The 24,183-nt window shown below is 37.8% G+C and overlaps 1 protein-coding gene across 4 annotated transcripts in view; it reads left to right on the forward strand.

Moving 5' to 3' along the window:
* Window positions 1–23,852, forward strand: part of ZNF292 (zinc finger protein 292) — a 98,924-nt gene extending 75,072 nt beyond the window's left edge. For all 4 annotated transcript variants that reach the window (XM_081828613.1, XM_081828614.1, XM_081828615.1 and 1 more), the window contains one exon: window positions 4,861–23,852. In XM_081828613.1, the coding sequence (XP_081684739.1) occupies window positions 4,861–12,012 (7,152 nt within the window). In that variant the 3' untranslated portion in view covers window positions 12,013–23,852. The remainder of the gene's footprint in view (window positions 1–4,860) is intronic.
* The last annotated feature ends 331 nt before the right edge of the window (window positions 23,853–24,183 follow it).

Raw genomic sequence — 24,183 nt, forward strand, 5'->3', positions numbered from 1 at the left:
GTGACTCTCCTCCCTCAACCTTAACACCCCTCTCACGAGGAGATTGTGTTGGAGAGGGAAAAACTTGGACAAGAGCTACACTTTCCATTATGGTAGCCAGTAACCACATTTTAGGTGCTCAGTAGCTCCATGTGGCTAGTGACATATTGAATAGCATAAAGAATACTTCTGTCATCACGGACAGTTCTGTTGAATAGTATCTTTCTGGAGAGACTTTTTTCAGAAGTAAAGTCCATTAAAAAAGCAGTTAAAAGCATGAATAATAGCTTAGAAAGTTGGTCCGGGAGAGCTCACCTATTCACAAGAATAGCTTGCAACTTGCTAATTAAGTACTCTGCCCCAAAAATCTTGTTTCCTATTGCAAAAATGTTTTTCCCTTTGTTTTTTACTTTCTGAAATCTGATCAGAGGTTTTCTTTTTTTTAAGATTTTATTTATTTGAGAGAGAGAGAGAGAGCGCACGGGAGAGAGCACAAGCGGTGGAGAGGGAGAAGCAGGCTTCCCATCGAGCAGGGAGCCTGATGCGGAGCTTCATCCCAAGACCCTGGGATCATGACGAGCTGAAGGCAGCTGCTTAACCACCTGAGCCACCCAGGTGTCCCTAGAGGTTTTATCTTAAAACTAGAATCATAGGGGCGCCTGGGTGGTGTCTCAGTTGGTTAGGCATCTGACTCTAGATTTCGGCTCCAGTCAGGATCTCAGTGAGAGGGAGCCCTGATTTGGGGCTCAGTGGGGAGTCTGCTTGAGATTCATTCCCTGTGCCCCTACCCCCAGTGGCATGTGTGCGTCACACTCTCAAATAAATAAATATTTAAAAAAAAAACCAAAAAGTAGAATCATAGATTATTATTATTTTAGGACTAAAAGAGACCTTAAAGTTAATGCTCTAGTGACTAGGTTCTGGTATAACTCCTTATTTTTCACATGATGTAATTTAGTCTCAGGGTTAGTGATTTGGGTTAACCGGTAGCCCTCTATGAGAATTCCAGGAACTATTGAAGACTATTGGCCGGTTTATTCATGCTTTTTCCTAGACCCTTGAAATTAAAATTTGAAAAATACAGCCCTGCCCTTAAGGCTTTCATAGTCTACTAATGGAGACACACAAACAGTTGTAATATGGTATGGGTCTTTCAGTTTTGGTGGAGTGCTAAGACTCCCGTGAGAGCACATTGCTTAGCACAGTGCCTGGTATAAAGTAGTGCTGACTGAATAAAAGAGGTGGGCATTCTAACCCGCTTGTCTGTGTTGACTCTGAGTGAGGGGAAAGTGTTTCTAGTAATAGAGAAAGCATAGAAAGTGGTGTACAGAAAAAAGTTTTCTCCCCTTTTCACTACTCACTGAATACTTTGGGTCATCAAATGTGTGGGGATTTTCTCCACATCAAACAGATCTCTGATTCTGTGGACACCAGCTGGGTATCCTACAACTTAAATCTAGCACTGTTTACCTGGAGATAGCACAGTCCCATAAGACTGCCACACACACACCCCTCTTCAGATGCTAATCACAAGTCCAGTTTGTCACCTGTGCTTCTGACCAACTGGCTAAAATCAAAAGTTCCCACAACCTCCTCCTCAGATTTGATTAATTTGCTAGAGTGTTCACAGAATTCAAGAAGACAGTTTACCTACTAGATTACTGGTTTTATGAAAGGCTACAACTCAGGAAGAAGCAGATGGAAGATATGCATAGGGCAAGGAGCAGTCTGCCTTCCCAGATCTCCACGTGTTTACCAGTGCAGAAGGTCCCTGAACCCCCCTTCTTTTTGTGTTTTTAGAGAGGCTTCATTACATAAGCATAATTGATTAAATCATCAGCCACCATTGGCGATTGATTCAGACCCCAGCTTTTCTCCCTTCCTTGGGGGTGGGGATGTGGGCAAGAGCTGAAAGTTCCAACCCTCTAATCACAGGTTTCTTCCCCTCTCAGCCCCCATCCGGTGGTTATCTAGGGGATTTCCAAAAATCGCCTCATTAACATAAACTCTTTTGTGGTTAAAAGGGCCTTATTAATAATAGCACCTTTTCACAGTTTAAGGCTCTGGAGCTATTTCAGGAGCTGGGAACAAAAGATGCCCTTACAGCTCTTACCACTTAGGAAATTACAAAGGTTTTAGGAGCTATTTGCTCGGAACCCTGGATGAAAACCAAAATATGTATGTATGTATTATATGACAGTATCACAAGTGGTATCAAGACAAATGAGAGAATGGCATATTTGAGGAATTACAGTTAGCTCAGTTTACCTGGTATATAGGCTGTTTGGGTAGGGCAAAAAATAAAAGATGAGTCTAGACCAGATGAGGCATTATTAAAGATTGTGAAGGCCCTTTTGTATTCCCCAGTAAGAATATATTTAATTCTGAGGTACAAAGGTAACCATTTAAGAATTTTAAAGCAGGGTAAGACGTGATGCTGTGTGTGGATGGAGAAGGGCTAAATAGGATGTACATGGGAGAACTAATCAGTCTGTAAGCCTCGGGTAGCTTGGGGCCAAGGATACTAGGCAGTCAGAGAAAAGGAACAGAAAAGTGGGGGGGGGTTACCAAAGATAAAACCTTTTATCTTTCAGAAGGTTGCCTCATGATGGATCATTGTCAGTCGTGGGTGAATCTCTATTCCTCCTCTGAATTTTTAGCACTTAGCTTTCTTCTGCTCCTGTCACTCTTAAATTCAAGTTGGTGTTATCAGTAACTTATTAAGTAATGATATGAATTAAGTAGATTTTTATAGGCTAGTTGCTTAATCAACATATTTATGGGAACTTACTAATTCAGATTCATCTTTAAAAACACTTGTTATATACCTAGCAACAATTTTTAATCACAGAGATGAAAACAAGAATAAAAACTTTGTTATAGTTTTGTTGGCATTAAGATTTCACATTTAATTACAACATTAAGATATTTTTAAAGCAAATTTATTCAAAGCCATTTGCCCTTAATGAGTTGAAATGCACCCTTGAATCCAATAGCAGACTGTATTAGAATAGAACTGTTGAGTTTCTCTCTGAAATAATCTTAGTTGCATTTTATAAACAGTAAGTAGAATTTTTGAATCTGCTTTTGTTGTTTATGAAGGGATCAGCAGTCACATGACAGAATAGTTACAGTCCTCTTCCTCAACGCAGATGGCATCCACAAAACCTGTTTCCTGAATCCTTTCTTAAAATCATTTCTTTCTCCATCATTTCCTGAATTTTCTAAATAAATACAGCCTTTTCCAGAATTCTCGTTCTGTACATACTTACTAGTCCTTCTGGTATATGTCTACATTATCACTTGAGATCATCTTTATGGTTGACTTGACCTTTGATTTCTCCAAGACGTCTTCTCTCTAATATGCACCTTTCGTCACCACATGTCTTTTTTTCCCCTTCATATTATGACAGTGACCTAATTATCCATTATTAGTAGTAGCCCCTAAGGCATGTAAGAGAGGTGCAGATATTTTGCTGTAAAAGTTTTCTGGCTCAGATTTATCTCAAAATAGTAGAAAATAACTATACAGGTTTGACGTAAAAGCTGGAGACAACCATGTGGTCCCACTTCTTTCCCTGTTGTCCTTTCCTCACTGTGACTTTTAAAAATAGGTCTTATATCTATTCTTGTCCATTTTCTTCTTGGTCTTTGTGCCCTTGCTTTTCCTAAAGTCAGGCCAATTTAGTATCCTCCCCTCACTTTTCCTACTGGCCCACAAATCTAAGCTTCTGTTTTAGTAAAATATTTTATTTCCTTCTTAGCCTGTGAAAATACCCTATCAGCTTTTTTTACTTATTTCTTTTTTGCCTTTGATCTTGTATAATACATATTCCATTCTCATGAATGTGGCCACATCTTTTTTTTTATTTATTTTTTTATTCTTATGTTAATCCCCATACATTACATCATTAGTTCTAGATGAAGTGTTCCATGATTCATTGTTCGTGCACAACACCCAGTGCTCCATGCAGAATGTGCCCTCCTCAATACCCACCACCAGGCCAACCCATCCTCCCACCCCCCTTGTGGCCACATCTTAATAGCTGGCTTATTTCTTGTATTTATGTTCTCTTAGTCCTTTTAAAACCCATTTTTATCTCTTTACTACATATATCTTCAGATGACTCTTAACCTTCATTACTGCTATCTTATAATAATAGTTCAAGATACTTATTCAAAAGGAAAAACATTTATTGTGTCTCCTTGTACTTCTAATTTTTAAGATAGTTCAACAGTGAGGTATGTGATTTGGCATTTAGCCAATGTATAATAGAACTAGAATCCCCCCTATGAAGGATCAAATTATTCTGTTAAAAATGAAAATCTCCTTTCATTACTAGTAAGTTAGGAAATACAGGAACTTTTTCAGTTCTGTAATTGGATTAAGAGGGTTTTTATTTCAGAAGGATTGTAAATACAAACTTAGGAAATAAGATTGGTGATAAAGTTGATATTTATTGATTATTTCCTTATGTACCAGTACCATTGTACTAAACTATATCAGATACTTTAGATGCATAATATTCATTAATGCTCACAGCAGTTTTATGAAGTTTAAATGCTATTTTGATCTTTATAAGTGGGCTGTGAATGGTTAGAGAAGTTAATAACTTCCAAGTTTGCCTAGCTATATTAGATGACTTTATACCCAGGTCTTCTCTTTGTTCCCAATGCTTATCCTTTTTCTGCTATTCTTTACAGTTCATTTTACACACACATGCATACACAAGGCTAAGCTACAGTGCTTTAGAGGAGGCAGCATTTCATATGTTGCTGCTGCAAAATTTGAGAATAGCAAATGTCAGTTTCAAAATTACTAAATTCACAAACCTGTGTTAGTATAGATTAAATTAACATTTCCTGTTTGCTTTTTCACAGACTGAAGGGGCTGGACTTGCCACCTGTATAGAATTATGTGTAAAAGCCCTTCGTTTGGAATCTACAGAAAATACTGAAGTGAAAATATCTATTTGCAAGACCATTTCGTGCCTGTTGCCTGATGATCTGGAAGTTAAACGTGCTTGTCAACTGAGTGAATTTCTTATTGAGCCTACAGTAGATGCATATTATGCTGTGGAAATGCTGTATAACCAGCCAGATCAGAAATATGATGAAGAAAATCTTCCAATACCAAATTCTCTACGCTGTGAGCTCTTACTTGTATTGAAAACTCAGTGGCCCTTTGATCCAGAATTCTGGGATTGGAAAACATTAAAACGACAATGTCTTGCATTAATGGGGGAAGAAGCGTCTATTGTGTCTTCGATAGATGAACTAAACGACAGTGAAGTTTATGAGAAAGTAGTGGACTACCAGGAAGAGATTAAAGAAACTTCTATGAATGGACTTTCTGGTGGAATTGGTGCTAATTCTGGCCTTCTTAAAGACATCTGTGATGAAAAGCAGAAGAAGAGAGAGATAAAACAATTAAGAGAGAGGGGATTTATTTCTGCTAGGTTTAGGAATTGGCAAGCCTACATGCAGTATTGTGTGCTATGTGACAAAGAATTCCTTGGTCATAGAATAGTACGACATGCTCAAAAACATTACAAAGATGGGATTTACAGTTGCCCTATATGTGCAAAGAACTTCAATTCTAAAGAAACTTTTGTCCCTCATGTCACATTGCATGTTAAACAATCTAGTAAGGAGAGACTAGCAGCTATGAAACCATTAAGAAGATTGGGGAGGCCACCTAAGATCGCAACTACCAATGAGAATCAGAAGACTAATGCTGTGACCAAGCAGGAACAGCGGCCTATAAAAAAGAATAGTCTCTATTCAACAGACTTCATAGTATTTAATGACAATGATGGTTCAGATGATGAGACTGATGACAAAGATAAATCTTATGAACCAGAAGTGATCCCAGTCCAGAAACCAGTACCTGTTAATGAATTTAATTGCCCTGTAACTTTTTGTAAAAAGGGCTTTAAGTACTTCAAAAATTTAATTGCTCATGTAAAGGGGCATAAGGATAATGAAGATGCCAAGCGCTTTCTTGAAATGCAAAGCAAAAAAGTTATTTGCCAGTACTGTAGACGGCATTTTGTAAGTGTTACTCATCTTAATGATCACCTACAAATGCACTGTGGCAGTAAACCATATATCTGTATACAGATGAAATGTAAGGCTGGTTTTAATAGTTACGCAGAGCTCTTAACACACCGAAAGGAACATCAAATCTTTAGAGCAAAGTGTATGTTTCCTAAATGCGGCAGAATTTTTTCAGAAGCTTATTTACTGTATGATCATGAAGCACAGCATTATAATACCTATACTTGTAAGTTCACAGGTTGTGGTAAGGTTTATCGTTCTCAGAGTGAGCTAGAAAAGCATCTGGACGATCACAGTACTCCTGAAAAAGTGCTGCCTCCTGAAGACCAACATACTTCATCTGGAGATTGTGTTCAGCCTTCTAAAGTGAATCCGAACACAGAAGTGAGCATCAAGAAAGAGGGGTCTATGCTTCCCTCAGAAAATAATATTGAAAACACCTTACCGGCAGATAGAAGTGATGCTTGGGATAAAAGCAAAGCAGAATCAGCTGTGACCAAACAAGACCAGATTTCTGCATCAGAGCTCAGGCCAGCTGATGGACCATTGTCAGATGGTTTGGAAAATCCTGTGACTACTCCTCTGCTTCAGGCCAGTGAAGTAGCTGTATCCATTAAAGTGTCCCTCAATCAGGGCATCGAGGATAACTTTGGAAAGCAAGAAAACCCAGCTGTGGAAGGCACTGCTGAATCACTGGTCACAGACTTACATACACCAGTTGGAGATACTTGTAATGATTTGTGTCGTCCAGGTTTTCAAGAAAGAAAACAGGATTGCTTTAATGAAGCCCAGATTACTCAGAATTCTTTAGTAAATTCAGAAACCCTCAAAATAGGTGACCTTACCCCACAAAACTTAGAAAGACAAGTGAACAACCTGATGACCTTTTCTGTGCAAAATCAGGCAGGATTTCAAAACAGTTTACCAGCTTCCAAGTTTGAATGTGGAGGTAATGTTAAAACATCATCCAATCTTTATAATTTATCTCTTAAGACATTGGAAAGTATCACATTTGTTCCACCACAGCCCAACCCAAGTAGTTCTTTAGGAACTCCATCAGTGCCTCCAAAAGCGCCAGTTCAGAAATTCAGTTGCCAGGTTGAGGGATGTACTCGAACCTATAATTCTTCACAGAGTATTGGGAAACACATGAAGACAGCACACCCTGACCAGTATGCTGCATTTAAAATGCAGCGCAAAAGTAAAAAAGGTCAGAAATCTAACAACTTAAATACACCAAATAATGGAAAGTTTATTTATTTTTTGCCATCACAGGTGAGCAGCTCTAACAATGCATTTTTTACACCACAGACCAAAGCCAACGGGAATCCTACTTGTTCAAATCAGTTGCAGCATGTCTCGCCTTCCATTTTTCCAGCTCATTTAACAAGTGTGTCAACTCCACTGTTGCCCTCAGTGGAAAGTGTCATAAATCCAAATATACCTTCTCAGGATAAAAATGAACAAGGTGGTGGTATTATATGTTCCCAAATGGAAAATTTATCTACTACTACCTTGCCAGCACAAATGGAAGATCTAACCAAAACAGTTTTGCCTTTGAATATTGACAGTGGCTCAGATCCTTTCCTTCCTCTACCTGCAGAAAGTAGTTCAATGTCTCTCTTCCCTTCACCAGCAGATAATGGGGCTAATTCTGTTTTTTCCCAACTGGAAAATAATACAAATCATTTTTCCTCACAGATTGAAGGAAACACTAATTCCTCCTTTCTAAAGGGAGGTAATGGTGAAAATGCAGTTTTTTCTTCACAAGTCAATGTTGCAAATGACTTTAATAGCACCAGTGCCCAACAGTCTGCACCTGAAAAGGTTAAAAAAGACCGTGGGCGGATCCCAAATGGGAAGGAAAGAAAACCCAAGCACAACAAAAGGGCTAAATGGCCTGCAATTATCAGAGATGGGAAATTTATCTGTAGCAGGTGTTACAGGGCTTTTACTAATCCCAGATCTCTGGGTGGACACTTGTCTAAGCGATCTTACTGTAAACCACTGGATGGAGCAGAAATTGCTCAAGAACTTCTACAGAATAATGGACAGCCTTCTCTTCTTGCCAGCATGATTCTCTCCACAAATGCAGTAAATTTGCAGCAGCCGCAACAGTCTACCTTCAGTCCAGAAGCATGTTTTAAAGATCCATCATTCCTGCAACTTCTTGCTGCTGAAAATCGCTCATCAACATTTTTACCAAATACATTTCCTCGGACTGGTGTGACTAGCTTTAGTACCAGTGTTAGTCAAGAAGGAAGTGAAATTATTAAACAGGCTTTGGAAACTGCTGGCATTCCCAGTACATTTGAGGGTGCCGAAATGCTTTCTCATGTTCCAACAGGTTGTGTTTCAGATGCGACACAAGTAAGTGCAACAGTGATGCCAAATCCAGCTGTGCCACCCCTGTTGCAGACTGTATGCCACCCAAACCCCCTGCTGACAAACCAGAATAGGACCCCAAACTCCAAAACTTCCTCCATTGAGGAATGCAGCAGTTTGCCTGTTTTCCCAACAAATGACTTACTACTGAAGACTGTTGAAAATGGTTTGTGTTCTAGTTCATTCCCTAATTCTAGTGGGCCATCACAAAATTTTACCAATAACAGTTCACGTGTTTCAGTTATAAGTGGTCCTCAGAACACGAGGTCTAGTCATTTAAATAAGAAGGGAAACAGTGCTTCGAAGAGAAGAAAGAAAGTTGCTCCTCCCCTAATTGCACCTAATGCTTCCCAAAACTTGGTAACAAGTGACTTAACAGCAATGGGACTTATAGCAAAGAGTATAGAGATACCAACTAGTAACCTCCATTCAAATGTAATTCCAAATTGTGAGCCTCAGGGTTTGGTGGAAAATCTAACACAGAAATTAAATAATGTTGACAATCAGTTATTTATTACTGATGTGAAAGAAAACTTTAAAACCAATCTTGAGTCCCATACAGTGTTAGCTCCTTTAACATTAAAAACTGAAAATGGTGATTCCCAAATGATGGCTTTGAATTCGTGCACGACTTCAATAAATTCTGATTTGCAGATTTCTGAAGACAATGTTATACAAAACTTTGAAAAGACTCTTGAAATTATTAAAAGTGCTATGAATTCTCAAATACTTGAGGTAAAAAGTGGATCTCACGGTGTTGGTGAAACATCACAGAATGCTCAAATAAATTATAACATTCAGCTTCCTTCAGTAAACACTGTACAAAATAACAAGTTACCTGATTCTTCTCAGTTTTCTTCCTTCGTAGGTGTCATGCCAGCAAAAAGTAACATTCCTCCGTCTGAAGTATTACATAAGGAGGATCAAATACAGGAAATTTTAGAAGGCTTGCAGAAATTAAAATTAGAAAATGACCTGTCCACTCCAGCACCCCAGTGTGTACTAATAAATACATCAGTGACACTGACTCCCACTCCTGTTAAACCAATTCCAAATGTCACAGTTGTTCAGCCAGTTTCTGAAATGATAAGCAACATTCAGTTTAGTGACAAAGTTAATAAACCGTTTGTGTGTCAAAACCAAGGCTGTAATTACAGTGCTATGACAAAGGATGCTTTATTTAAGCACTATGGTAAGATTCATCAGTACACGCCAGAGATGATTCTTGAAATTAAGAAGAATCAGTTGAAATTTGCTCCATTTAAATGTGTAGTACCTACCTGTACAAAAACATTTACAAGAAATTCTAATCTCCGGGCGCACTGTCAGTTGGTCCATCATTTTACAACAGAAGAAATGGTAAAGTTAAAAATAAAACGGCCTTATGGAAGAAAATCCCAGAGTGAAAATTTGTCAGCCCCACGAGTTACACAAGTAAAAAGACAGCTAACTATGACAGAGGAAAATAAAAGGGAATTGCAGCCCGCTTTAGACTTGGGAGCAATGAAGGAAAATGCCCTTGGTAATGTAGCAGTGATCCCAGAAAAACAACTTGTAGAAAAAAAAAGTCCTGAAAAAACAGAAAATTCCTTGCAAGTGATCACAGTTACTTCAGAACAAGGTAATACAAATTCTCTCACAAACATACAAACCAAAGGACGGAAAATTAGGAGACATAAAAAAGAAAAGGAGGAGAAAAAACGCAAGAAGCCAGTTTCTCACTCCCTTGAGTTTCCAACAAGATACAGTCCCTACAGACCTTATCGATGTGTTCACCAGGGTTGCTTTGCCGCTTTTACTATACAGCAAAACTTAATTCTGCATTACCAGGCTGTACACAAGTCAGATCTACCTGCATTTTCTGCAGAGGTTGAAGAAGAAAGTGAAGCTGGTAAAGAAAGTGAAGAAATTGAAACTAAACAGACTGTGAAAGAATTTCGATGTCAGGTGAGTGACTGTTCTCGAATTTTCCAAGCAATTACTGGCCTGATACAACACTACATGAAACTTCATGAAATGACTCCTGAGGAGATTGAAAGTATGACTGCTTCTGTGGATGTTGGGAAATTTCCATGTGACCAGTTAGAGTGTAAGTCTTCATTTACCACATACTTGAACTATGTTGTTCATCTTGAGGCAGATCATGGAATTGGGATAAGGGGAAGTAAAACTGAAGAAGATGGCATATACAAGTGTGACTGTGAAGGCTGTGACCGTATATATGCAACTCGGTCAAATCTCCTCCGGCACATTTTTAATAAGCATAATGACAAACACAAAGCTCATTTGATTCGGCCAAGAAGATTAACACCTGGTCAGGAAAATATATCAAGCAAAGCAAACCAAGAAAAGACAAAGTCTAAGTATCGGGGGACAAAACACAGATCTGGAAAGGAAGGAATCAAAATGCCTAAGACGAAACGAAAGAAAAAAGATAATTTAGAGAACAAGACTGCAAAAATTGTGCAGATTGAAGAAAATAAGCCTTATTCTCTGAAACGTGGAAAGCACGTATATTCTATAAAGGCTAGAAATGATGCCTTATCTGAGTGTACAAGCAGATTTGTGACCCAGTATCCATGTATGATAAAAGGGTGTACATCGGTTGTTACAAGTGAAAGCAATATAATTAGACATTATAAATGCCATAAATTATCAAAGGCATTTACATCACAACACCGTAATCTTCTCATTGTCTTCAAACGGTGTTGCAACTCACAACTAAAGGACACTTCTGAGCAAGAAGGTGATAAGAGTGATGTGAAAAATTCTGACACATGTGTATCAGAGAGCAGTGATAACTCCAGAACAGCTACAGTTCCACAGAGAGAAAGTGAAAAAAATGAGAAAGATGAAATGGATGAGCTAACAGAATTATTTATTACAAAATTAATAAATGAAGATAATGCAAGTGTGGAGACCCAAGCTCATACCTCTTCAAATGTAAGTAATGATTTTCAGGAAAATAACCCCTGCCAGTCAGAAAAACAAAAAACAAGTAATTTGAAGAGAGTTAATAAAGAAAAAAATGTCTCCCAAAATAAAAAGAGAAAAGTTGAAAAAGCAGAACCAGCATCGGCAGTTGAGTTAAGTAGTACGCATAAAGAAGAAGAAACTGCTGTTGCAATTCAAACCACGGAGGAGCATACTGCATCTTTTGACTGGAGCTCATTTAAACCAATGGGATTTGAAGTATCATTTCTGAAGTTTCTTGAGGAGTCTGCAGTAAAGCAGAAGAAAAATTCTGACAAAGACCATCCAAATAGTGGAAATAAGAAAGGATCCCATTCAAATTCAAGAAAAAATACTGATAAGACTGCTGTGACTAGTGGAAATCATGTATGTTCTTGTAAAGAAAGTGACACCTTTGTACAGTTTGCCAATCCATCACAGCTTCAGTGCAGTGATAATGTAAAAATTGTTTTAGACAAGACTCTTAAAGATTGCACTGAACTTGTGTTAAAACAACTTCAGGAAATGAAACCTACCGTCAGTCTGAAAAAACTTGAAGTACATTCAAATGATCCAGATGTGTCTGTTATGAAAGAAATTAGTATGGGTAAAGCCACAGGTAGAGGGCAGTACTGATAACTAATGTACTATAAATACATTATTTACGGTTTTATTTTAAGTAGGAAGCCATCAAGCATGCTAGAGTTGTGAAACTTTCTCATTAATTTTTGTTGCTGACGTGAATTAACCTGGCCAAAAAGAAAAAAAAAAAAAAACATGACATTTGTCATGTAAAACTTTTTTTTTATCCCTATGGGACTTGAGGAACAGAATCAATACTTCAGTTATTGTAAATAGTTGAACTACACCTCAAATTTCTATCAGCCAGTTCCCCTTTCCATGAACTAAATTGAATTATCTGTGTGATTGTTATGTTTCACCAGGTCACTGCTCATGTAGAACAGTAGTCTGTAGATATCTTTTTTGTACATATTTATTACTGTAAATCATTTGCTGCCACCAGCAGTGTGTAAGTCTAAACTATTAAATGACACATTTATATTTGGAATTTTAATTTTTAACTAAGTGATCAAGTTTTTAAAACTGCTCTTTTATTGTTTTAAATTAAGAATTTTTTGAACTAAAAGTAGAAACTCTGCCATGGTTCATTGATTTTTTACATAAAACATTTATTTACAAGATGATCTCAAAATTACTTTTCACAAAGTAGGCACATTATATCAACACCTTGCTCTGCTTTGTAAATTTATCCTCCAGGATTTTGGGATGGTATTCATGTGAAATTATAGCAGATTCTTTAGCAGTTTCCTATAGCTACAGGTTTTTTTTCAGTGCTTCTAATTGGATATAGTTACTATGATTCCATGAAATATAATGGAAATGTGAATAAAGAATTTACTACATCAAAGATTTTAAACATTTGGTATTAAAAAAAAAAATCCTTTGTGAATGTGATAGAAACTAGTAGTGTGGAGCAGTGTAAATATTTGAGGTGGTGATTTGTGAAGTAGCCCAGTATTGCCTTAAATAAAATCACATTTCATTTCTTGTTTTATACATGTGATCTTATAAAGTTTTTTTTTTTTTCCCATTTTCTGAGATTTATAGATTGGTGTATAGCTTTAAACTGTATAAACTTTTGTGGAAAGATTTTTTTAAACATTTTTATAAATCTTAAAATTGGTATCATCAAAGTGAGCCCATCTTGTGTTTATAAAATGCAAGAGTCCTTAACATTTATAATTACATAGATGAAACACTTTCTATAAGGAAGTTGGATGTTTTGATTTTACTGTTTATAGATGTTAGATTGTACAGATTTGTATTTTCCCACCACATCTAATGATACTTTTTTCATTAGATTGGTCTTCCAGAGCAGTATTAGTTGTTATAATTGATTATTTTGGTTATTCAGTATATAGTTAGCTCTTATGGTTTAGCTTTATTCACCATATTTATACTGTGGATTCACGGCAGAGATAGAGGTTATTGCAGGAGAGTTTATTACCTTCATTTGAAGTCCAACTAAAGTCAGTACTGGAAACAAAAGAAAACATCTTTTGAATTTACTTTTGTTTCTGTTTGCCATAAATAGTAGCATTGATTTTTGACTTTGTGTTTGTTATAAACCAGTTGCATTCACAATATTATTAGCCTGAGATATTGACAATGTTGTAATAATATGAAAATGTGTATATTCCCTGTGCAACATCAGATTTGCAGGAAAAATGAAGCACTTAACTGAAATTGCTGGTACTCTGAATAAATAAGCATGGTCAAGGAGTGAATTATTTTCTTTTGGAAAATATTTTTTTAAGTTTTATTAAAGTATTATAGTTTTATTTTTAGGGCCTAATGGGTTATATTGAATAGTTGGTTTCACCTCCTTAAGGTTTATTACCAGTATGCATAAAACTTGACACATTAAAATCCCTTCCCTTTGGTAAGCCCACTGTTATTTATTAAAATAAAAGTTGTTCTTATGGGTAATTAATACATGTTTTTTTCCTAAATTAACAATAACTTAACTCTGAATAATTTTAATATTAAATTTTTGTTAACAACTGAATGTTTCCGTACAGTTTTCTTGGAAGTTGACCTAGTTCTTAAAGATAGGCATTTGGCAAAACTGCCCTAAACAGTACAATAGCAAGGAGATTTATTTCTGGTAAATGTAGTGATGAGCCACCGTTAAGTGAAAATACCATTGTATTGGGGCTTTTCTTTTGCTCATTAGCTCAAGAAAATTGACCCTTAGACATTTCTGTATTCTACATGTCAGGAGAAAGTTTGCCAACACTGAATTAATTTTTTTTATATTCCAGGTACTGTTTGCTAAAAGTAATTATGGCAGAGTGGGCTTTTTAGCATGGAACAAAAATCAAGCTATGGTATAAAATATTAATTTATAGAACAGCATGTTGGTAAAATTTGATATGGAATGTAATGCCTAAGTATTAAAAAAGTAATCTTAAAGTATATATTTTTCATGTATACTTTTCCTCAGTCTATTGTCTTGAGATACTTTCTTCCTACAGCCTTAGTTTGCCTAGGTTTTATCATTTAAAAATGGACTTTTTTTCCCTCTTCTGAACCCAAAGAATTTGAATCTACAGATCAGAACGTATTCAAAATGTATCGTGAAGTGAAAAGGTAACAGTTTGGGAGATTTTCAGCAATGTTAAATTCAGCATAAATTATTTTAAAGGGCTAGACAGAGATCGAGTTTTGGCAAGGCAATTTTTTGATCACTGGGTAAGCAAACAGTTGCTGTAGCTATTAAGATTACATAAATACTCATAAATACTATAGCTAGAGATATCAAAGAGGGAATGCTCTATTGCAGGGGTGGGTGTTTATGAAAGTCTATAGAAAAGTGATTCATGAAAGATGAATGACCAGTCCTTGGATGGTCATAGGGGAAACGAATTCTAGGTATGGAGGTATGATGAAGCAGCATAGTGCATTTGCAGTATTGCAAGTGGTTTATGTGGAAAGATAGGGGGTTGGAGAAGCTGAAGAGGAAATGAGCCAGATCATGAAGGTTCTTGTATGCCATATAGTTTTCAGTTTTGATTTATTAAGTGGTTACTGAATGCATTTAAGTTCAACAGTTTCACCAGATGCCAATTTTAGAAAGATAATTGGTAGTATATAGAGGATAGATTGGATAAGTTGGAAGTTAAAAGCAGGGAGACTTGAGGCAAAAAATGGTGGGGGCCAGAAGAAAAGATGTTAACAGAGTTGAGAAACAGTAAAACAGTAAGGCAACCTTTTTCAAAATGTTTATTGTAATGAGTTACTACCAGGTTGGAACTTCTGTCATCAAAGTTTTCTAAACTGCATGTTGTAGCTCGCTCTTAAAAGAATCCAGTGCACAGCAGTATATTAAAGACTGAAAGTTCTGTGCAGAGAACATGTTAACTGTTAAATGGGAATTTTTCATACTTAACTGACAATATTTTTCTTTGTTAATGTTAATACTCAGATATACCCTACTAAGTGTTCTAAGGAGCACATTTTAGGAAACACTCCTCTGAAATGGCATTCATCAAACCAGGGCTGAGAATCAGCAGGTGTGTGCACCAGTGCAGCATGTATCATCTGTTTACAAGTGGTGATTTTTCTGATTGGCCAGTTTATCCATTCCAGTTGATAAGTTTCACATGTCCTTTTGTAACAGTTCTTAATTTTATATTGTTTATTATCTGTGCCTCCCAACACTACCTACCTCTCAGTGAACAAAATGATCGTATCTGCTTTATTTCTCAGTGGTTTTGCTCAGTAGAGGTGCTTCATTTCAGTGATCTGCTCTCCATAAATGGGAGCCCTACATGTATCACTTCCATATTTGGAATTCAGATTCCCTTTGTCCAGCCACAAACTGCTAGCTCACCTGCTTGGGATATCTCCACTAAAAAATACTTCTACCTCATCTCAACTAGTCAGTTAATCCTACCACCTGCTCATTATTCATCCGCTCACCCTGTCCTCAACTTGTCCTACTTAGAGACTAGATCCAGCTGTTACATGCACTCCTTTGCAGGTATCCTCAGATCATGCCCCTCTCTCTGTCGTGATCTAGAACAATTTCAAAACCTGTCTGCCTTTGAGCAGTTGAGTGGGAGGAAATTACTACAACAGGCAAGTTTGTAATCTCAGACTCAAAACTGGCAGTTTTTCTGCAGTGTTACTGTAATACCTTGCTTCCACAAACTTAAATGATTTCCACGCTTTTTTTTTTTTTTCCAGTTTTCCTACTCCATCAATGCGTTTTAATCACATTTGCTGAGAAAATAGAAAAACGTGACCGGAATTTTCTCCACTTTTCACCACCAAATTTATAAGCCCATCTACAGATCTGCACTCTTACCAAAAATCAATCCTTCCTCACCTCAAAAACTTTGAATTAGCTACTCTGTTTTCATCAAACTTTCTCCTACTAGATCCTTTCAACAGTCTATATATGTGCCCTAGTAGTTACTATTCTTAGAAAAAGGGGGTGGGGGGGCGCCTGGGTGGCTCAGTTGTTAAGCGTCTGCTTTCGGCTCAGGTCATGATCCCAGGGTCCTGGGATCGAGCCCCGCATCGGGCTCCCTGCTCCGTGGGAAGCCTGCTTCTCCCTCTCCCACTCCCCCTGCTTCTGTTCCCTCTCTCGCCGTGTCTCTCTCTCTCTCTCAAATAAAACCTTTTTAAAAGGGGGGGGGGCGGATATGGGGAGGGTGATTCCATCTAACTATAATCCCTTTTATTTGGTTCCCATCAGAGCTAATCTGAGTTGTCAAACATTCCATTTCTTCTCATTTAATCCCACTTTATATATCATATACCACAACTGTTCCGAAAATTGCTTTCATCAGGATCACCATTCTTTTCCATGCTGCCATATCTGTTCTTTTTTTCTGCTCATTCACTGCCTTAGGAGCATTCATCAGGGTTAATGACTTACTCTTGGAAATGTTCTCTCTTGGTTATCTTACCTCTCCTGGCTGCTCCATCACTGAGTCCAACCCTGTTTCCTCTCCCAATACCTGACCTTGGCTTATTGTATATGTCTCCACTCTCTCTCTCGATGATTTAGTCCATTCTCTGGCGTTCAGTATGAATGTACCATCACACGCAAATTTATACCTCTAAGACCAAACTGTTCATAGTTCCAGGCTTGTAATTTCAACTGCCTACCTCAGAATTAAACATAACACCCCAAAATCATTTCTTTCTCTACCCCACCTTCAATCTGTTCCTCTCCCAGTATCCTTATCTGGGTAAGTGAAATCACTACCTAGATTTCTCAGTCTAGGTTCTCTAACATCATCATGATAACCACTTCACACCCTTTCTCTATGTTTGGTAACAAGTATAAGCATTTTTACCTCAAGTGAAAAGGAACCCACTTCTCATCCAAATCATTTCTTGCCTAGACCACTGTAATATTCTTATGAGCTTTCTTCCGAATATTCCCCACCAAAAGCTAGGTTAATTTTTTTTAAGTAATTTTAGTTTGTGGGGAGTGGGTGGAGAAAAAATTTTTTCTTCACATTGCCCTTTGAATAAAATAAGGTGTTTGTTTTACTATGATGCCTGCCTATCTAAATACATCTTGTTGCTCTCCTTTGCCCATTGTGTTCTAGCCACATTGCTTTCTCTTGAGTTTCTCAAGCCAGGCTCTTTCACATCTCAAGGTCCTTGCACTAGCTGTTCTTTTGCTTGGAATGCTATATTTTACTGTGTACTCACTCACTCATTCTTTAGGCCTTAGGCCTCAGCCCCGTTATCAATTACTCCATTGCACCATTCAACTTTCCTTGATAGCATTTATCAGGTTGTAATTGCTTTTTATTCTGTGCCATGGAACAATCCGGTACCTTGCACATACTACATACTTAGTGGTAGTAAAAACTTCTTGAATGCTTAAATGGGAGGTAAAGAGAACTTGATTCTGACTCTCCTGGAGCTCAGAGTCTACACAATTACTATAATTATTAGTGCCAAGGGCATTATAAGAATATATAATAGAGTGAGAATTTGGTACTATGTAGTCTGTGGTGAGGGAAAGAAGTTAATAAAGACTTCTCTAAAGGCGATAAGGGGAGGGAAGTTAGAGAAAACTCCAGGCTGGTTTTAAAAGTTCATTCTGGTGAGGGAGTGTTCCAGTGGAAAATTCAAGGAGACCAGTTAAGGAGGCTAAGTTGTCCAGGGAAGAACGAATACTGTCTTGAGGAGTGGTGATAGCTGAAGGAGAAAAGTGGACAGACTTGAGAGATCTAGGATATTTGACAGGACTTGATCATTATGGGTTATGGGAAAAGAGGAAGAGGATAGAAATTGAGAAAATTTACAGGTTTTTGGTTTGAATAAATGAAGAAATGTTATTTAGGTAGGTGAGGATAAAAGCAGTTTTGTGAGTTGATGATTGCCTAAGGGAAGAGTATAGAAAAGGATCCAGGACCTAACTCTGAGAAACTCAGAATTTCCAAGTAGATAAGAGAGAAATAGGAAAAATCATGAGACTTGTAGGATGAACTATTTCAAGGTGTCACATTCTCCTGAGATAAGGAAATTGTAAAGTATCCTTTGGATTTAGTGGTAAGAAAGTAATCCGTGACCTTTGCAATTACTTAGTTTGAGTGGAAGTCAGTTGGAGAAGTGTAGAAAGCAAGTGTAAACACCTATTTTTGGTGTTTTATTGAAATGAAAAAAGGACTGATACAATAGTTGCTAAAGAGTGTCATGGAGTCCAACCAGTTTTTCATTGTATAGACAAATTGAGCATATTCAAGTTGCATTGAGAAGGATTTGGTAGAGAGGAGGGGTTAAGATGTGAAAAATAGGGGCGCCTGGGTGGCTCAGCCGGTTAAGCGGCTGCCTTCGGCTCAGGTCATGATCCCAGGGTTCTGGGATCGAGCCCCGCATTGGGCTCCCTGCTCGGCGGGGAGCCTGCTTCTCCCTCTCCCTCTGCCTGTCTCTCTGCCTACTTGTTCTCTCTCTCTCTCTGTCAGATAAATAAGTAAAATCTTTTAAAAAAAATATCTATATATATATATAAAGATGTGAAATATAGCATATGTTGTAAAATTCTTAAGTTTTAGCTTGGGTAATTGTGAATGGTGACGCTCTTTGCCAAGGTAATATAGAAGGAATAGGGCTGGAAGAAAGGTTAATATTGAGTTTGAGGTTCTTATAGGTCATTAAGGCAGAGAGGAATAGTGATCAGTTCTTTATAGGGGTCTGAAACTACAGTTGTGGACTTTAATCCCTTGAGTGCAAGTATTTTGGCTTCTGTCTCATCAGCATTTTGCTCAATCTGAGATGCAGTGAGCACTTACTACACTTTGCTGGAATTGAAAGCAATAGCAAGCATGTAAGGAAAGATAAATCACCAAGGAGAGAACCCTGAGGAACACCAACACTTAGTGGGCAGGAAAAAAAGAAACTAGCAAAGAAGACTTGGAAAGGAAGGTTTAAGTTAGGTGAGACCAGGAATGGAGGTAAGGGTGTGGGGCATTATGGAAGCTGGAGGAGAATATTGAGGGATAGTTGGTCCTGTATTGTGCCACTGGGAGATCATTAAGAATAAAGAGGCTACTAGAATTAATCTTTGGTAGTCATTGGATCTTTAAAGAAGTTTTGGTGGATGCCAAGTAATGTTTGTTTAGTTATATTCAATTGGTGAATGAGCTGAAGAAGTCAAGGCAATGAATTATTTAAGTATCTTGCATGACAAAAGGAAATTGGTCAGTGCTTTCCCTTATTTGAGAGATTTTAAGATGAGTCTTAAAATATTTGTGGATTCTGGGGACGTACCTGTTAAAGAGGTCGAAGTTTGAGTAGTAGATGGAACCTGGTCTTAAGAATGCAGGTTAGAAATACTAGCCTTACACAATTAAAAGTGACCTCTCTTAGGCTTGTTTTTGTGTGTGTTTGTTTTTTAAGATTTTATTTATTTGACAGCACAAGCAGAGGGAGAGGGAGAAGCAGGCTCCCCACTGAGCAGGGATCCTGATGTTGGGCTTGATCCCAGGACCCTCGGATCATGATCTGAGCTGAAGGCAAACGCTCAACCGACTGAGCCACCCAGGCACCCTACTCTCTTAGACTATTGTTAAGTAGAAATGTTGAGCTCCTTGTCATGAAGAAAGGAAACAGAAATGTACAGGATAGCAAGCCTTGGAAAAGTAGGAAACCAAGGTTTAAATGGTAAAGGTTTGAGTTGAAGAATGAGGGAAGGAGCTCAGTTGCAGGTATAAAAGGATTACTGATCAGCATTCAATGCACAGCTGAATTGAGAGCATGATCTTGTAGTGGCACCATCTGTATGATTATGTACTACTTCCAGTACTGTTCTTCAGCTTGAATGGAGGAGAAAGAAGAGGTTGGATAGTCCTGGCAGGAGTAAATACATCAATGAATTGAGCCCAATTAGAGTAGGAAATAAAGCCAAAAGGACTGAAGAGAAGAGCATGGTCAAGGGACTAGAGGTCTTTGTGGCACCAAAGAAAGGGCATAATGGGAATAAAGCCAAGATTTAGATATGAAAGACCAGGGCATTGAAATTTAAGATTTTAGGAGTAATGCAGCTTGCAGTGTTTGGAAATGGCTGTAGTAGATCGCTGAATTAGAATGTATATGAAAGTTACTGGAGTTGAAAAATTTAAAGAATTTTTGTCTAATTTATTGAATGGACTGTGTACAGAAGATATCCCTAGTAGAACTGGGTATAAGGAGACAGAGTCAAGTGCTGAAGTCCTTAATTAAGAGGTTTGTCAGGGAGCATGCTTCCAGGCTATGTGGGACATGTAAGGATTTGGGGGAAGTAGTTTCTTGTATCCTCTTGGCCCAGAAGTCTTGGGAGATCCGGATTCAGTTAAGGTTTCAGAATACAAATTTGTGAAGTAGCAAACAGCTCTAGAGATAACTCTTTAAAGAACATAATAGAATTGAAATGCTTAAGCAGAAGTCAGGGAGAGGAATTAGAATAGTAAGAATGGAGATAGTAGGGAGAGGGCATTTATAGTGACCAAGAAGAGAGAGAAGCTTTGAATACTTCAAGACCAAGGCTACAGTCTAACAAGAATCTGCTGTTTCTAGCTCTCCCAGGCCTAGTCCCATGTATCAGATCTGCTAATGATAGTAACAGTTAATACTTGTTGGCTGCCACTATGTGCTAGACTGTGCTTAAGAGCTTTCCTTGTATTTCCATTTATTGTTAACATCAATTCTTAGGTGCTCATATTCTCATTTTAAAATGAAATTGAATAAGATGAGGAAAGGCTAAGTATCTTGCCTAGTATGTGGCATAGCCGAGAGTTGAAACTATGTTCATTGACTCCAGAGCTTGTATATGCCTTTATTTGGAAAACATAGGCTGCCAAATGAAGTAACAAGTTGCTCGGTGTCTTTATTTGGAATGATGTAAAAAAATGTCGTGGTAGCTGAAGAGAATTCTCCCCCAGGCGATTAGTATATGATTTGTAAATGGTATTTTTAATGTTATATACACATATATATTGTCTGTTGTTGTTTACGGTTAATATTGATTCCAAAGGGGGAAAAAAAAAAGAACTTCTGGCATCAAGTCTGGCACCATGAAGAAGGTAGCTGTGTTGATGAAGGTAGGGAGCACAGAAGAACAAAGGGCTTACTACTAGGGATTTTTGCTGCAGCTGTGTATTCTTAAGCCAAAGAAGCTAAGAGAAAGGAAAATAAGCAGTTGTGGAGGGGTTGAATGGATTCTGACCAGCTAGCTCTCTTCTCACTCTATAGTCGGTGTGTATTGGGAGCCCTATAATTAAACTAGTAGATGTTTTGTTTGCTGCCATTTCAGCTTCCAGGTTCTTGTGTTCCCTCAAAGTAACTATGGGCATGTCAAAAGGATGTTCACTATGCAAGCTGCCCTTAAAACAGCCTTTAGTACTACCATCCCTAGATCCCCTAAAAACCCCTGTCACCCAGGGGTTTGTTGGAGAAGAGGAATGGGGCATCAGGGTGATAATGATAGCCCTCATGTGCTGTGGTCCCTCTACAGCAGTGAAGTGTTTATGTCACTAGACTTTTGAGGACACAGAGTAGCTTTCAAACTATTAAGGAGCAGATCACACCAGGAAATTCTTCACTGGAAACAGGTACCTAAGAGTCACCCCTAAAAGGAGAGTGCCCCCCTTCTCACCAAGCCAAAATAGCCCCTTTTATGTGGAGGCTTCAAGATGTTAACCAACACCTAAACACAGATAGGAAGGGGGATGGGATATACAGAGAATCAATCTCTTACATATTTGGAAAAATATTTCGGCAATCAATACAGTCCAAATATTCAAGTCATTTTGGCAATTCTTATCTGTCACCTCCAACCCTAAAACACAGTTACCTAGTAAACACATTATATTTACTTATTTGAAAATTTCAAAGCAATCCTTAGAAGTGTTTACTAAACCTACTTAACAGCTTCTTAAAGCTGGAGCATTACAAAGTTTTTCTCAAGTATATAAGCCCTCAAAGGGAATTTTCTCATCCCATGACGGCATTTGGGTGGTGGTCTAGCCTTATTTAGGCAGTTTAAAACGAATTCTCAAGCCCTGCCCCATAAGAGGAAAAAGTAACAACCTTTTTATAGATGAGGACAGTGACGTGGGGAAGTGAAATGACTTGTAATAGTAAACCTACAAAACAGGTCTGACCCCTCGCTTAGAATGCTTTCTCTACTGTCCTGTTGGCTGGAAGTATTGCAATTTCAAAGCAGAAGGATGAATGTGGAGAGTGTCAGGATTATATGGTGAAATTTATCATTGCAAATATGGAAGGCAGTGCAATATACTTATGAGTAAATAAGGCAAAATTCTAAGTTCTGTCACATGTTGTGGCATATGTTGATGTCTTACACTTTAAAAATAGGTTTCTTAATGTAGCCTACATGTTACCAGTATAAAATGAGGAACTGAAGCAATTCTAAAATCTTGATCCTACACCAGCTCCCCAGCCAAAGTTGATGAGCCAGAAGTATGAGAGGCAACAGCTGTTCTGCTAGAAGTGAAATGACCAGAAACATCCAGAATGTTCAATGTAATGGTGTGAGCCTTTCTACCACAAAATGGTGGGTTGTGTGTAATCACTGAGATTTTAACAGTGTTATTCTTTCTCTCTAAGCCAGTATTCCCAACAATGAGAGAAAAATTGAATTTTGATTTTAAAACTGTCAGCAGAAACCCAGTCCTATAGGATGTATACATTTTTTTTCTTTCCCTTTTCGTTGACCAAGCACTTAACATCTGTGTAGGCAGCTTTTCTCAGAAGTACAACACTAAAGCGAAGGGCAGACATGCTCCATTTGTCAGAGCTTTCAGGTCTTTGGTACATTGAATTGGGCTGTCAGGGGAGCAACAGTTAAAGTACTGAGCTCAAAGACCCTAGAAGGGAGGCTTGGGAAGCCAAAGACTGAAATCTGGCGTTATCTATCTCATATGGGCAATAGATTATATTTAATAAACAATTGTGTCAGACCTCTGAGTTCATTATATGTCAACTCATTTAATCACAACCATAGAAAGGAAGTAGCTGGTATTGGAGGTAATTGTCAACGTTTTTATTCAGATGTCACCACCTGACTCATCTATTCTGAAAGACCCATGTGCTCTTACTGAGGTTAAACCTAGAATACTGCTTGAAGGAAAATTTAAATTGTAGTTACAATGGTAGATATGTGCGTGTACACATACACACATGTATACCTTCAGAGAAAGTAAACATTGTAGTAGATTCCATAATTCTGTTAGAATGGGAAGAAAGACCATCTGACCATTTTGATTTGGTAAAATCTGCATCTAAATCCTGTTATTACTTTGCTTTCCCATCTTTATCAGAGGCCATGTTCATATTGACTTCACAAAAAAAAATTACGTACACTCCTTTTCAGCAAACGTATGCATGTTCTATTCAATAAATATTCAGATGTTTTTTAAGTACTTGTCTCTCAGAGCTTATTTTTTTAATTAGATGATTCACTTGTAGCTGCCAGCATTTGTATTTCTGACTACAGGTTTGTCAACCTTTGCTGGAATGAAGTTGGTCTCGGAGTGAAATTGGATGTGCACCTAACTTACATGCTGCATATAAAACAAATGAAAAAGTGGATGTGTGAGTGTGTGATGGTCAGATACTGAGTTGCACAGGAGTAAGAGGCCACAAGATGGCAAGCTAACATAGGAAATGTGTAGAGCTAAGATCTAGAAATTGAACTAGAAATTACTTTTCCATTTTTTATTTATATGCTATAAAGGACATAGCCTAAGATGT

The sequence above is a fragment of the Leptonychotes weddellii genome, chromosome 8, assembly GCF_054177405.1.
Source record: "Leptonychotes weddellii isolate Sample4059 chromosome 8, ASM5417740v2, whole genome shotgun sequence".
Taxonomy (NCBI): domain Eukaryota; kingdom Metazoa; phylum Chordata; class Mammalia; order Carnivora; family Phocidae; genus Leptonychotes; species Leptonychotes weddellii.